Below are 14969 nucleotides of genomic sequence, written 5' to 3'. Positions count from 1 at the left end.
GATAGATTTTTGAGTGATCCCCACCTTTTAGCTATTGTGAACAGTGCTGCTGTGAGCACTGGTACACAAACTTTTGTTTGAACACCTGTCTCCAATTCTTTTGGCTCTCTACCTAGGAGTGGAGTTGCTGGGTCAGTTGACAGTGTTGTGTTGGGCTTACTGAGGAGTTCAAGATGTCTTCCTTGGCTGTACCTTCTCCAGTCCTGCCAGCTGAGCACAAAGGCTCCAATCTCTCCACATCCTCACCAACACTTGTTATTTTGTGGTTTTTGTTTGCTTGTTTTTTTGTTTTCTTTTTTTTGCTGCCATCTAAATGGGCATGGGGCAGTGTCTGATCTAATACTGGTGACTCTGGCATCCCCTTTCTACACGCTCGTTAGGGCCACAGTGGCCTCTGGTCTTGGCGCAGGTGCTCTTAAAGCGGAGGCCCAGCTCACATGGGCTTGAGGAATGTGATCTTTGGGGAGACTTCAACAGACTGAAGGTATGGGAGTCTCGGTGCTAGAGAAGCACGCAGCCAGGAAGAGGACAGGGGAGTGCAGGGCTTCACAGCCACAGGGGCTGGGACTGTAGGAGGGAGAGGGAGCCTGAGACCGAGTACTTGGAGGAAATTTGGGCTAGAGCCTCTTTTTGCTTCTGGTAGTAGTGTTGAATAAACCAAAACACAAACTTGTTGTGGTTCAATGTGCAGGCTAAATCAGCAGAGGCCAGAGAATCGCATACGCTTGTTCTTCTCTTGTCCTGGAATTTCCTTGGCAATCATAACCACCACCCTGCTGGGCACTTTCATGCATGGACTCCGGTAATCCCACCACCCTCTGAGGGAGGTACAGTCATTGCCCTGCTTTAAAGAAGAGGAAACGGAGGCACACAGAGAGGTCACAGGCCTTGCCCAGGATCTCTCCATTTGGAAATGGCTCTGGGCCAGGACAGTGTGCAGCACAGCCCTGCGGAGCCATGTCACCCAGCTACTGGAAGTCAGCATTTCTCTGCTGGGACTTGAAATAACAGACTCCAACAATGGAGGGATCCTAGGGCAGGTTCTTGTCCAAGGCTGAAATTCAGTCTTGGCTGCTGGCAGGTGGCTAGGAAGACACTTCAGGATATCAAAGCAGCTGCCCCTGGCCGACCACAGAGGGACAGTTAGATGTTAACTTCTGACTGAGGAGATCTTTGTGTGGATCTCAGCCCTTTCAGCTTCTTTGGACTCAGTTTCCATCAGAAAATTGAGTCAGCACCTGCTTCAGATGCATAGGAATGGACCTGTGAGCTTCGGCTCTCCCAGGCAGCCGGGTCTCGGGCTGCGCAGTTTATCCTTCTCTTGGCTTCTTGGTGCTTCGTGAGAGCTGGCCTGCTGTGTGTGTGGGTGTGTGGGGACTTGCTTCCTTCAGATTACCACTCAGCCTGGGGGTCTGCAGAAGGATGGCCTCACAGCTCCTGTGGCATACTGGCTGCTGCCATGGCTCCAGCAGCCCAGTCTGCTCTCCTGCCCAGGAGGTGCAACAGGTGCCTTCTAGAAGAGTCAGGTTGCAAAAGCCCTGCCCAGGCTCTGAGTCTTTGTTCTAAAATACCAAGCCTGTTTTCTGTCTCTAGGAAAAGACCACCAGACTGCAGGTGGGATGCTAAGGGGGAAAGATCATTGTGAGTTTAAGACAAGCCTAGGACTAAAGTGAGTTCCAGGTCAGCCTGGACAGTGAGACCCTACCTGGGGGGAACAAAAGATACTATGGTGTACTTAGGGTGGATATATGCTTTGCTCTCCTTGTTTGTTTGTTTGTTTATTTATTTGAGATAGGGTATCACCATATAGCTCTGGATGGCCTAAAACTCGCTATGTAGACCAAGCTGGCAGCAATCCTCCTGCCTCTACCTCCCTGGCACCGCTGCAAACTGGTTTCCAATTTTGAATTCTGACAGGAATTGCATTCTCTCAAGTCACCTGAGTTTTTCGATGGAGAGGAGGTGGGCTTAGAAGGTGTGGTAAATGCAACCTACAAATGCTCTAAATGCTCCTCAAAGGAGGCCACTAAGCCTGCATTTCAGCTCGTCTGCCGATCCTCACCCCTGTCCTCCAGTGGTGGCTGGGGCACGGAGAGGTTTTAGGCATGCTCCACTCGTAGGGTGCAGCAGCATCCAGGGAGCTTACGAGGCCTAACCCTGAGAAGTCGCAGCGTCCTCTCTGACCCCAGTGCTTCTCCCAGAGCCTGCCGGTTGCGCCGTGGGACAGGGAGATTCCACCGCGGCGCCGGGCTCCAGGGCAGGGTCTTCCCTGCAGGTCACCCAGGGAGCGGAGCCTTGCGCCACACCTGTCCGCTCCTCCGGGAGGCCCCCTGGCGCTGCTACCGCCGGCCCCTCGGCGCGGAGCCCTGTGTCCGCCGCCGCTTTGATCCCGGGGGCCCCGCTGGATAAAAGTCCCGGGCGGCTCCGCGCCAGCGCCAGAGAGGGAGCGCAGTGCCACCGGGCGCACCAGCGGGGCAGCGCAGCTCTAGCGACGACCGGGAGCCGAGGTGAGCGCGGGGCCCCGGGCCATACGTGGTGCGCGGAGGAGGGCTGAGCGCGATCTCCCACGAGCGCCCTGGGGAGACACTGCGGCTCCAGGTGAACCGTCGGGGCCCCGATGTCCGGAGAGCGCCCACCGACGCGGAAAGGCCTCGCTCCTCCCCGCCACCCCCCCCCACCTCAGCCGCTCCCAGGGCGGGGGCCGCGGCGCCGGGCTGGCCGCGGCGAATGGAGCCGCCCGGCCGCGCTGCCCCCCACCGAGCCGTGCCGGGAGCGCCTCCGGCGGCTGCGACGGGTTAGTCCAAGCCCCTCCGTCAGGCTTGCGGTTTGGGAAGAAAAGGCGATGCCTCGGCCAAGAAAAGAGCGAGCGCAGCCCCCTCCCCCTCCGCCGCGCCCCGGCGGCGGCGGCACATCTAACGCGCGGGCACCCGGGCCGCCGCGGCCCCCGCAAACTACGCCCAGCTCGGCCCCCGCCGCTCATTGGCGCGGGCCCGAGCCAGCGCACCCAGACCCGGCGCTGCCCTCCGCCGGCGGCGCGCGGAGCCCGGCTCCCGAGACTCGACGCCGAGAGCCCGCGCCGCCGCCGGGGCCAGGAGCGACGCGCGGGACTGGGGGCCAGGGGAGCCGGCTCGTCCCGGGCGACCCCGGGCCCGGCGCCCCACGCCGCTGCCGCCTCACGGCCTTCCGCTCTCCGCAGGTGGCCCCGGGCCCGAGTGACATCGCCATGGGCCGAGAGGTGTGCGTGCTGCTGCTGCTGGGCCTGCTGCACTGGGTCGGGGGCAGCGAAGGCAGGAAGACCTGGCGGCGCCGCGGCCAGCAGCCTCCCCCACCGCCGCCCCCAGCGCCTCACCCGCAGCGGGCCGAGGTGGCGCCGGGCGCCGGGCAGCCGGTGGAGAGCTTCCCGCTGGACTTCACGGCCGTGGAGGGCAACATGGACAGCTTTATGGCGCAGGTCAAGAGCCTTGCGCAGTCCCTGTACCCTTGCTCCGCGCAGCAGCTAAACGAGGACCTGCGCCTGCACCTTCTGCAGAACACGTCGGTGACCTGCAACGACGGCAGCCCCGCCGGGTAAGGCCAGAGCTGGCCAGGACTCTGGGAGGCCATCTGCCCTGCCTGTTTAGCCCTGCCAGTGCTCTGCGCTGGATTCGCGGCCACCCCGTCGCGCGTGGCGACTGCTTCCTCTGCCTCCCGGTGCGTGCGTGCGCACGAACGCACAGACTGCGCTGGACGCTCCTACTTTCAGTGGCAGTCCCCAGAGGAAAGGGCTGTGGCCGGGCGTCTGGTGCTCCTGGCCCTGGGGACCTGGCTTGGTGCTTCCTAGACCCAGGGAGAGGGCAGCGCTGGTCCTTGGCCAGCTCGGACACTGACCCCTCGGACACCGTGCGCATCCCCTCTGCTCCCGTCCTTGGGCAGAAAGAGACTGGAATCGGAGAGTGACCCTGGCTCCAGCAGAAAGAGGGGACACTAGAGGACAGGAGAGTCCTGAGGTTCCCCCGACACACCTCACATTGGCTCAAGATAGGAACCCCAGTGGAGGAGCAAGGAGGGGGGAGCAGGAGGAATGGAAAGCCCCGATGCAGCCTTCACACGCACGCACGCACACGCACACCCAGCCCCGAGGTAGATAACAGACACAGGTGAAATTGGGGTTGGGATAGGCTGGGGTTGCTCTCGATTGATGGATGTTAGGCTGGACCTTGGTGGAAATGTTGTGACATCACCTCAGTGACGTCTGTGACCCGCCACGCTCTTCCCCAGCGGATCCCCTTGACCCCCGCCCACGCCTAGACCTCCACCCAGAGCAGGCGTTTCTCACTCTCCCAGTGCCACTACGAGCCCAGGAGCGCCCCTCCCCGCCTGCCATCAGCCCGGGGTTAACGCAGGTCCCGTGGGGCGGGCCGTGGGGATTTTCCACGGACCACACAGCCCCTCGCGGCCCTCCCCCACTCCACGAGCGCCACCTCTCGGGGATGCCCAGGGGTTCGCTGGCCCGCGCGTTCTGCGTGGGTCTGGCCGCTAGCGCCCCCGTGCGGCCGTCGTGCACACCAGGAGACAGGTGGAATGACCCTTTCCACGCCGAGCGGGAGCCAGGGCTGTGGATGGGGAGTGGCAGTTGTGGCCTGTACTCCTCCAGCTGACCGCCTGCTCCGCACACCTTTCCTGCAGCTACTACCTGAAGGAGTCTAAGGGCAGTCGGCGATGGTTACTCTTTTTGGAAGGTGCGTCCCAGGGGCTAAGGTGCGGAATGGGAGGGGGTTCCCTGGACTCTTGGGATCAAGTCCAGTATCTGTGCTCTCAGGAGGCTGGTACTGCTTCAACCGGGAGAACTGCGACTCCAGATACACCACCATGAGGCGCCTCATGAGCTCCAAAGACTGGCCACACACTCGCACAGGTCAGCAACACGGGAGCTGCTGGTCAGACTGGGGAAGCCATTCTCTCAAAGTGATGATCCATCCACTTACAGAGCCCCACCCCAGGTTCCGAGTTCTTAAGATCAGGGAGTCACTGTGGTTACCACTAGAGTCACAAGTCATTTCTCTAAGGTCAAAGTGACTGGTGTAGGGTAGGGAGGTCACAGGTCACAAGCCAGTGTCACAGACTGTGTGGGCATCATGGCCTTGATGGCTTTTGTGGTCATCCATCCATCCATCACTTCCCCAGCACTTCATTTCAAACCAGGCCCCACTCATCTCCCTTGGGGCCATCAGGGAGTCAGTCTCTATCCCTGCACAAAAATAACCCCCACCCCTGTGTCCTAGGTACTGGGATCCTGTCCTCTCAGCCAGAGGAGAACCCCCACTGGTGGAATGCCAATATGGTGTAAGAGAGCATGGGTGTCCTTTGGGAGGGACGCCTTCCTGGGAGAATGATTTCTTTGGGGGTGTCTTCAGGGTTGGCCTTTCTAGGGTCCTTGTGGTGAAGTATCCCTCCAGGAGGTTGGGAGTTCCCTTTTGGGGGATAGTCCTTTTGGGAAGCCATATCCTGGCTGGTCCTCACTGGAAGGGTTGGTTCTTCCTGGGGGTCCTTCTTGGGAAGATAATGCTTCTTAGGGTTCCATCAGTCCTTCATGAAGGGCCTGCTCAGCAGAGCACCCTTCCTAGGAAAAGGTTTCTTTTGGGGACCCCTTCTAGAGTGTGGCCTTTCTAGTTGGTCCAGTCTTGGGGAGGTTCCCCTGAGGGACCTGTTCTAGGGGCGTTTTTTCTGGAGGCCCTTCCTCCTGGAGAATGCCTCCTTGGAGGGTCTTTGTGGGCGGGGGGGGGGTTCTGAGCAACAGAAGACCACGGCAGGCTCACCTGGTGCCCGTTGCAGCTTCATCCCCTACTGCTCCAGTGACGTTTGGAGCGGGGCTTCATCCAAGTCTGAGAAGAGTGAGTCGCTGGCTTCCCAGCCCCTCAAGACAGGGCAGGGTGGTGAGGCTTCCCAGGAAATTCCAGCGTTCTCAACTCCCCAGCAGGCCTGACCCTTGTGAGGTCCCCACTCTTCAGTGAATGGTCCCTGGGAGGGACCCACAGCAGGGCTTCCTGCACCTAACACTCCTCCTTCAGTCTACCTCAGCCCCTCCTTGTCCCCAGGAAGAACCCAGACCCCTCCTCCTATCTCCTGGGTTGGAACCCTTGCTCTGTGCCCAGCTCTCTGAAGCCATCCCTCTCCCTGCAGATGAGTATGCCTTCATGGGTGCCCTCATCATCCAGGAGGTGGTGCGGGAGCTCCTGGGCAAAGGGCTGAGCGGGGCCAAGGTGCTACTGCTGGCTGGGAGCAGGTAGGCAGGGTAGGCCCGGGAATATGCATGGAAGGAGCAGTGTTTGTTGTGGCAGCCCCGGGCATGGCTGGAGTGGGATGTAGATGGGAGCAGAGCCTGGAGAACCAGGGTTGGTCCTCTGTCCTCACAGAGCCCTGCTGGCTCCAACCTTGCCCATCTTTTGCAAGCAGGAATAAAAGGAGCAGACTCATTAGGGGCAGCTTGGAGGCTTGACCTCAGTGCTCTGTAACTGAAAACTGTCTAGGGCATGCTCTGGACTCCATGATTGTTAGGCTGCAGTGACCTAGGTAGTGGGCAGCTGTGTGCTGGTGTCCCTCTCAAGGACCCAGCATTCCAGTAGGCTACAATGATGCCTACCATGATTATATTCCAATAGGCACACAGGCTGTATGCATGCAATCAGTGATGAGGCTTGATTGCCCTATATTTTTAGGTTCATCTTCAGATGAGGAAGCTGAGGCAGAGAGAGGAAGAAAGAGAGAGCCAGCTCTGTGTCCTGCAAGCCTTAGGTCTGGGCTAGTGCCTGGAGCTCTTCCAGTCCTTCTCTGCCTCTGGCCCCAACAAGGAAAGGCCCATGAGCAAGGACTGTGCCCACAGTCAGAATGCATTGTTCTAGGAGGCAGGAACTCTGACCTAGGCTCTAAGCCAGTGGTGAGTGGGCAGCAAGCAAACTTCCCTGGACACCTGGCCTCATGTCTGGTCTTCTCGCAGCGCCGGGGGCACTGGGGTGCTGCTGAATGTGGACCGTGTGGCTGAGCTGCTGGAGGAGCTGGGCTACCCAGCCATCCAGGTGCGGGGCCTGGCTGACTCCGGCTGGTTCCTGGACAACAAACAGTACCACCGGACAGACTGCATTGATACCATCAACTGTGCCCCCACAGAGGCCATCCGCCGTGGCATCAGGTGCCCCAGGAGGGTGGTATTCCAGGACCCTGACAGTACAAAGGGTCTGGGATGGGGTAGCATCTAAGCAAGAGCAGGGCCCCCATTGCTGTCTAACCTGTGATTGTGGCTCCAGGTACTGGAATGGGATGGTCCCAGAGCGATGTCGACGTCAATTCAAGGAAGGCGAGGAGTGGAATTGTTTCTTTGGCTACAAAGTGTACCCAACTTTGCGCTGTGAGTGGCCAGCTCAGATGAGGCATTTGGGAAGTGGTAGGATGCCCAGTTATATCCGTCTCCTGAAAATCTACCTGGAGTCCAGCTGCCAGAGGCCAGCCAGACTGCTGCTCTGGCCCACACAAGTGGCCACATCTACACTAGGGTGACCAGTTGCTTCTGCTTGCTTTGTCATGATGTTAGTAATGAGGCTGTTAATCTCAGGCAAACCAACACTGTTTGCTATGGTATCAGAACTCAGAATTGAATCCCTATACTGACACACTGGGCTGTGGGCCCCAGCCAGCACCCACGCACATTCTCACACTCTGGGGAATAGGAGGTCAATGCCAGGACACATTATAGTCAAATCTAATTCAAAGTGAGGTCCCTCCTCAGAGCCATACTAGGAGTAAAGTGGGCTATCAAGGGTCTTCTTTTCTTTTAACATGAGAACAACTACTACTACTACTTCTTCTTCTTCTTCTTCTTCTTCCTCCTCCTCCTCTTCCCCTCCCCCTCCTCCTCCTCCTCCTCCTCCTCCTCCTCCTCCTTCTTCTTCTTCCCTTCTCCTCCCCCCTCTCTCTTTTTAGGTAGGGTCTCACTCTAGCCCAGGCTGACCTGGAATTCACTCTGTATTCTCAGGGTGCAAGGTGATCCTCCTACCTCTGCCTCCCAAGTGCTGGGATCAAAGTCATGTGCCACCACACCCGGCAGAACTACTCTTTTTAAAAATATTTTATTTTTATTTGTCTGTAAGCAAGAGAGAGAGAATGGGCATGTCAGGGCCTCAAGCCACTACAAATGAATTACATGAGCTAGCTACCTTGTGCATCTGGCTTGCATGCATTCTGGGGAGTCAAACCTGGGTCCTTAGGCTTCGCAGGCAAGTGCCTTAATTGTTAAGCTATCTCTCCAGCCCTTAAGGGTCCTTCTTGAAGGAAGAAGTGCTGAGTAGTAGCTCAGTATAGAGTGCTTACCTAACATGTGAGGCTCTTGTGTCATCTCCAAAAGAAAACAGCTTTAAGAAAGCTGGGCGTGGTGGTGCACGCCTTTAATCCCAGCACTGGGGAGGCAGAGGTAGGAGGATCACTGTGAGTTCAAGGCCACCCTGAGACTACATAGTGAATTCCAGGTCAGCCTGAGCTAGAATAAGACCCTACCTCGAAAAAGAAAAAAAGGCACATGGGACAGGGATTGTAGTGATTTTAAGAAGGACCTTGAGCCCAGAGGTGGGCTGAGCCAAGCCATATTTTCTTCCCAGACCCAGTGTTCGTGGTGCAGTGGCTGTTTGACGAGGCTCAGTTGACCGTGGACAATGTGCACCTCACAGGACAGCCAGTCCAGGAAGGGCAGTGGCTGTACATCCAGAACCTGGGCCGCGAGCTGCGTAGCACACTCAAGGATGTTCAGTGAGTGTGTGTTGGGGTTTGATCCTGTGTGAATCTCTCCAAATCCACAGCAAGCCACTTTACTTAAACATGGAGGTCTGTGCTGGGCATGGTGGCACACACCTTTAATTCCAGCACTTGGCAGGCAGAGATAGGAATATCACTCTGAGTTTGAGGGCACCCTAAAATTATATAGTGAATTCCAGGTCAGCTTGGGTTAGAGCCAGACAACCCTACCTCAAAAAAAAAAGGGCGGGGGGGAAGAGAGCTGGAGAGCTCTTAGGCCAAGCATGATGGTGCATGCCTTTAATTCCAGCATTTGGAAGGCTGAGGTAGGAAGATTGCTATGAGTGTGAGGCCATTCTGGGCCTATTGAGTGAGTTCCAGGTCAGCCTAGGCTAGAGTGAGACCATACCTCAAAAAAAGAAAAAAGAAAAAAAAAAAAAAAAAGCTGACTGGTAGACATGAAGCAGAATTTGGAGGCCTCCAAGGAGGGAGCATGCAGCTGCTGGGGACCAGGCCCAGGCAAGAGGAGTGGGCTAGCCAGCCGCAGCAGCAGGGGGGAGCGGTGGTCTCATGGAGCACAAGTCCAGGAGTGTAGTTGGGGGCTGTGAGGCTCAGGCCGGTTGTCTCCCCTCACAGGGCCAGCTTTGCCCCTGCCTGCCTCTCCCATGAGATCATCATCCGGAGGTCAGTGTACCCCCCACTCCCAGGACCTGGGACAGATTTTATCCTTGCCACTAACTGCATACATACACCCACAGGCTCCTCCCAAATCAGCAAGTGTCTCTTCCAGTGAAGTGTTTCCTTCTGAGGCCTCTAAAGCCACTACACCTGGCTATGTGGTCAGAATTGAAAGGCAGCCCCCTTCCCCACCACCCCCAGTGGCAGTGATGTCTCCATGATTTCTACCCGGCTTTCTTTCTGCAGCCACTGGACAGAAGTTCAGGTGAAGGGGACCTCCCTGCCCCGGGCACTGCACTGCTGGGACCGAAGCTTCCATGACAGCCACAAGGCCAGCAAAACTCCTGTGAAGGGTTGCCCCTTTCACCTGGTGGACAGCTGCCCTTGGCCCCACTGCAACCCTTCATGTCCCACTATCCGGGACCAGTTCACAGGGCAAGAAATGAACGTGGCCCAGTTCCTCATGCACATGGGCTTCGATGTACAGACGGTGGCCCAGCAGCAGGGACTGGAGCCCAGCAAGCTGCTAGGGATGCTGAGTAGTGGAAGCTAGGGAGCTGCCTGGCGGAGGAGTCAGTACATAAGGGCTGGCCCAACCCCTGGCCAGGGGCACGTTTTTTCACTCCCAGGCCCACCTGCCACTTCCAGGACCCACCTGAAATGGATACCTGTCCCCACTACCTTCCCCATCCTCTTCTACTGCCTTCAGGTGGCCTAACTAGAGGGGTGGCCTGACCTGAGCCCCTCTGCAGCTTGAGGACCCCTCCAACCCCTCTACCTGCCTCTTCCAGCCCTCGGCCCGCTGTGGGGGGGGGGCCAGAAGTGAAGCAAGCACTGGATTCCTCAGCCAGAAGCTCAAGACAGTCTCTCCCAGCCCCAAGCCCAATCATGCTCTTTTGTATTATTTTATAAAATGACTTTTTTATTACTTTAATTTTTTAAAAATGGAAAATAAGAAATATATGATGGATGATATTGTTTTGTAACATATTTTTCTTAATAATGAAAAAAAAAAGACAAGAGACACCCTGTGGCCTGTTTATTTGACCTGTGTATTTGTTTTTATTTTATTTTATTTAATTGAGAGAGAGAAAAAAAAAAAAGGCAGATAGAGAATAGGTGCACCAGGACTTCTAGCCACTGCAAACAAACTCCAGTCACATGCACCACCTTATGCATCAGGCTTACATGGGTACTGGAGAATTGAACCTGGATCCTTAGGCTTCACAGGCAAGCACTTCAAAGGCTAAGCCACATTCCAGCCCCTGACCTGTGTATTTGAATTGTTATTCTACTCACTTTGATCCAGACTTCTGATTCCTTCTAGAATATTTTGTGGCCCCCACCTCGCCTCAAGTTATGTTTAGCCTCTGAGGATTTGTTCTTCCATTAATCAGATATCCTCTTCCAGTGTGGACAGTAACAGCTTACATTGTTTTGAATCTGCGTGTATGTACTATGTGTAGTTCATTGTGTATATGTGGTGTGTACATGTGTGTATAGCATGTGCAGCGTATTGTACGTATGTGCTGTGGGTGTACGTGTGTGTAGCATGTGTAGTGTATTCTGCGTATGTGGTGTAACGTGTACGTGTGTGTGCGGCATGAGTAGTGTATTGTGCGTATGTGGCGTAACGTGTACGTGTGTGTGCGGCATGAGTAGTGTACTGTGCATATGTGGTGTAACGTGTACGTGTGTGTGCGGCATGAGTAGTGTATTGTGTGTGCGTGATATAACGTGTACGTGTGTGTGCAGCATGAGCAGTGTATTGTGCGTATGTGGTGTAATGTGTATGTGTGTGTGCAGCATGAGTAGTGTATTGTGTGTACGTGATGTAACGTGTACGTGTGTGTGCGGCATGAGCGGTGTATTGTGCGTATGTGGTGTAACATGTACATGTGTGTGCGGCATGAGCAGTGTATTCTGCGTATGTGGTGTAACGTGTACGTGTGTGTGCGGCATGAGTAGTGTATTGTGTGTATGTGGTGTAACGTGTACATGTGTGTGCGGCATGAGTAGTGTATTGTGCGTATGTGGTGTAACGTGTACATGTGTGTCCAGCATGAGTAGTGTATTTTGTGTATGTGGTGTAGCGTGTACGTGTGTGTGCAGCATTGTAGTGTATTGTGTGTTTGTGGTGTAATGTGTATGTGTGTGTGCGGCATGAGTAGTGTATTGTGTCTATGTGATGTAACGTGTACGTGTGTATATCATGTGTAGTACATTTTGTGTATGTGATGTGGTGTGGTGTTTCTGTGTGTGTAGCATGCGTGGTGTATTATGAGTATGTTGTATGGTGTGGTGTTTCTGTGTGTAGTATGTGCAGTGTATTGTGTGTATGTGATGTGGCGTGGTGTTTCTGTGTGTGTAGCATGCGTAGTGTATTGTGTGTATGTGGTATGGTGTGATGTTTCTGTGTGTGTAGTATGAGTAGTATTGTGTGTATATGCTGTGGGTGTGTGCGTGCACACAGAGGCACACACCCCACGTGGGTTTGAGGAGGCCAGAGGAGAACGTCGGGTATCTTCCCCTTTTTGCTCATTCTTGTGTTTCCTTCAGACAGAGCCTTTCAAAACCCACTGCTACCATCTTTGCAGGCCCCACAATTCTCTACTCTCTGCTCCCCACAGGACTGGGACTACAAGCATGTGCAGCCATGTCCAGCTGTTTACATGAGTGCTGGGGAATCAAACCTAGGAAAAATCAGGCCCTTGTGTTTGCATGGCAAGCACTCTTACTCACTGACTAGCAGCCCCTATTTTGCAGTTTTTGTTTGTTTGTTTGTTTTTTCTTTTTTTTTATCTTTTTGGTTTTCTGAGGTAGGGTCTCACTCTAGGCCAGGCTGGCCTGGAATTCACTATGTCGTTTCAGGGTGGCCTCGAACTCTCGGCGATCCTCCTATCTCTGCCTTCTGAGTGCTGGGATTAAAGGCGTGCGCTATCACACCCAGCTTTGCTTTATTATTATTATTATTATTATTATTATTATTATTATTTATGGGAATACAGTTCAGTCAAAATTAACCCCACATATCCAGGTGTGGTAGTGGATTAAAGGCGTGCGCTATCACACCCAGCTTTGCTTTATTATTATTATTATTATTATTATTATTATTATTATTATTATTTATGGGAATACAGTTCAGTCAAAATTAACCCCACATATCCAGGTGTGGTAGTGCACACCTTTAATCCCAGCACTCAGAAGGCAGAGATAGGAGGATCGCCGAGAGTTCGAGGCCACCCTGAAACGACATAGTGAATTCCAGGCCAGCCTGGCCTAGAGTGAGACCCTACCTCAGAAAACCAAAAAGATAAAAAAAAAAAGAAAAAACAAACAAACAAGCCATTTCACAGTGAGTCACAGCACTATACAGCTTTATTTTATTTTATTTATTTATTTCTAAGTGTATGTGTGAGTGTTTATAGCTGCTAACAAATGCCAGACACATGCAGCGTTTTGTAGCTTTTTTTTTTTTTTTTTGGTTTTTCAAGGAGGTAGGGTTTCACTCTAGACCAGGCTAACCTGGAATTTACTGTGTAGTCTCAGGGTGGCCTTGAATTTGAGGCTATCCTCCTACCGCTGCTCCCAACTGCTGTGATTAAAGGTGTGTGCTACCATGCTCAGCTATTTATTTATTTGACAGGGGTGGGGGAGAAGGGGTGAACCAGGGCCTCTAGCATTTGTAAACAAACTCCAGATGCATGCACCACCTTGTACATTTAGTTTGTGTGGGTCCTGGAGAATTGAACCTGGGTCCTTTGGCTTTACAGGCAAATGCTTTAACAGCTAAGCCATCTCTCCAGCCCACTTTCTTTTTTTTTTTCTTTTTTGTCTTTTCAAGGTAGGGTCTTGCTCTAGCTCAAGCTGACTTGGAATTCACTATGTAGTCTCAGGATGGCCTTGAACTCTCTTGGCAATCCCCATTCCTCTGCCTCCTGAGTGCTGGGATTAAAGGCATGCACTACCACACCTGGCTCCATTTTCTTTTTAAAAAGAAAATTAGGGGCTGGAGGAATGGTTTAGCAGTTAAGGTAGTTGCCTGCAAAGCCAAAGGACCCTGGTTCAATATCCCAGAATCCATGTAAGCCAGATGCACATGGTGGTGCATGCATCTGGAATTTATTTGCAGTGACTGGAGGCCCTGGCATGCCCATTCTCTCTATCTGTCTGTCTCTCCCTCACTCTTTCAAATAAATAAAACTTAAAAAATAAAAACAATATTAATTTATTAGAGAGGGAGTGAGTTAGAGAGAGAATGGGCATGCCAGGGCCTCTAGCCACTGCAAATAAACTCCAGATGCATGCACCACCATGTGCATTTGACTTATGTGGGTTCTAGGGAGTCAAACCTGGGTCCTTAGGTTTCATAGGCAAGCACCATAACCACTAACCCATCTCTCCAGCCCCAACTTATTTACTTTTTATTTTTATTTACTATTTATTTACTTGCAAGGAGATAGAGAGGAAGAGCTGGCCATGGTGGTACACACCTTTAATCCCAGCACTTGGGAGGCAAAGGTAGGAGGATCACCATGAGTTCAAGGCCACCCTGAAACTACATAATGAATTCCAGGTCAGCCTGGGTCAGAGTGAGACCCTACTTGAAAAACTAAAAAACTAAAAAGAGAGAGAGAGAGAATGGGCACACCAAGCCTTCTTGCCACTGCAAATGCACTCCATATGTATGTACCACCTTGTGCAACTGGCTTTATGTGGGTACTGGGGAACCAAACCTGGGTCGTTAGCCTTTGCAGCAAGCGCCTTGACCGCTGTGCCATCTCTCCATCCCAACATTGTCTTTTACTTCTGAGTTTTCCTTTTATTTTTGGTGTGTGTGTGTATGTGTGTGCACGTGTGTTCTTATGTGTGAGTGCAGCATGTGATGGACAGAGGATAACATTTGGATATCGGTCCTCACCTTTCACATCCTTTGAGGCAGGGTCTCTCATTATTCATCGCTCCCATAGCCAACCTAGCTAGTCTATCATCTTTTAGGAAATTCTCCTGTCTCTGCTTCCATTTCACCATAAGTATGCTGGGATTATAGAAGCCAGCTATGCTTTTGGCTTTCGTGTGTGTGTGTGTGTGTGTGTGTGTGTGTGTGTGTGTAGAGCATATATATGGTGTTATATGTGACATATGCATGTGATTAATCACCACACATCCCTACTTGATTCCTCTACTTTTAAAAAATTCTTTATAGCCAGGCATGATGACACACAACTTTAATCCCAGCACTCAGGAGAGAGAGATAGGAAGATTGCTGTGAATTCAAGGAGAGCCTGAGACTAGAGAATGTGTTCCAGGTTAGCCTAAAATAAAGCAGGACCCTACCTCAAAAACATAATATTTATTTATTTATTTGAGAGAGAGAGAAGAAAAAGACAAAGTCGCCAAGGCTTCCTGCCACTACAAAGGAAATCCAGACCCATTGGCCACTTTATGCATCTGGCTTTACATGGATACTAGAGATTTGAAGGCCATCAGGCTTTAAAAACAAGTGCCTATAATTGCCAAACTATCACTCCAGT

At 53.1% G+C, this 14969-nt stretch overlaps 1 protein-coding gene across 1 annotated transcript; it reads left to right on the top strand.

Annotated features, from left to right (window-relative positions):
- Positions 1-2452: 2452 nt before the first annotated feature.
- Positions 2453-10461, top strand: Notum (notum, palmitoleoyl-protein carboxylesterase). The gene is made up of 12 exons (XM_004655049.2): positions 2453-2507; positions 3197-3567; positions 4666-4718; positions 4799-4894; positions 5262-5322; positions 5812-5870; positions 6160-6262; positions 6974-7165; positions 7281-7381; positions 8625-8772; positions 9394-9441; positions 9682-10461. Exons 2-12 carry the CDS (start codon positions 3224-3226, stop codon positions 9986-9988), a joined length of 1512 nt encoding a protein of 503 aa, XP_004655106.1. The 5' UTR covers positions 2453-2507; positions 3197-3223; the 3' UTR covers positions 9989-10461.
- The last annotated feature ends 4508 nt before the right edge of the window (positions 10462-14969 follow it).

This window comes from Jaculus jaculus, chromosome 9 (genome assembly GCF_020740685.1).
Source record: "Jaculus jaculus isolate mJacJac1 chromosome 9, mJacJac1.mat.Y.cur, whole genome shotgun sequence".
In the NCBI taxonomy this organism is placed as follows: domain Eukaryota; kingdom Metazoa; phylum Chordata; class Mammalia; order Rodentia; family Dipodidae; genus Jaculus; species Jaculus jaculus.
This window is presented reverse-complemented; position numbering and strand designations above follow the sequence as displayed.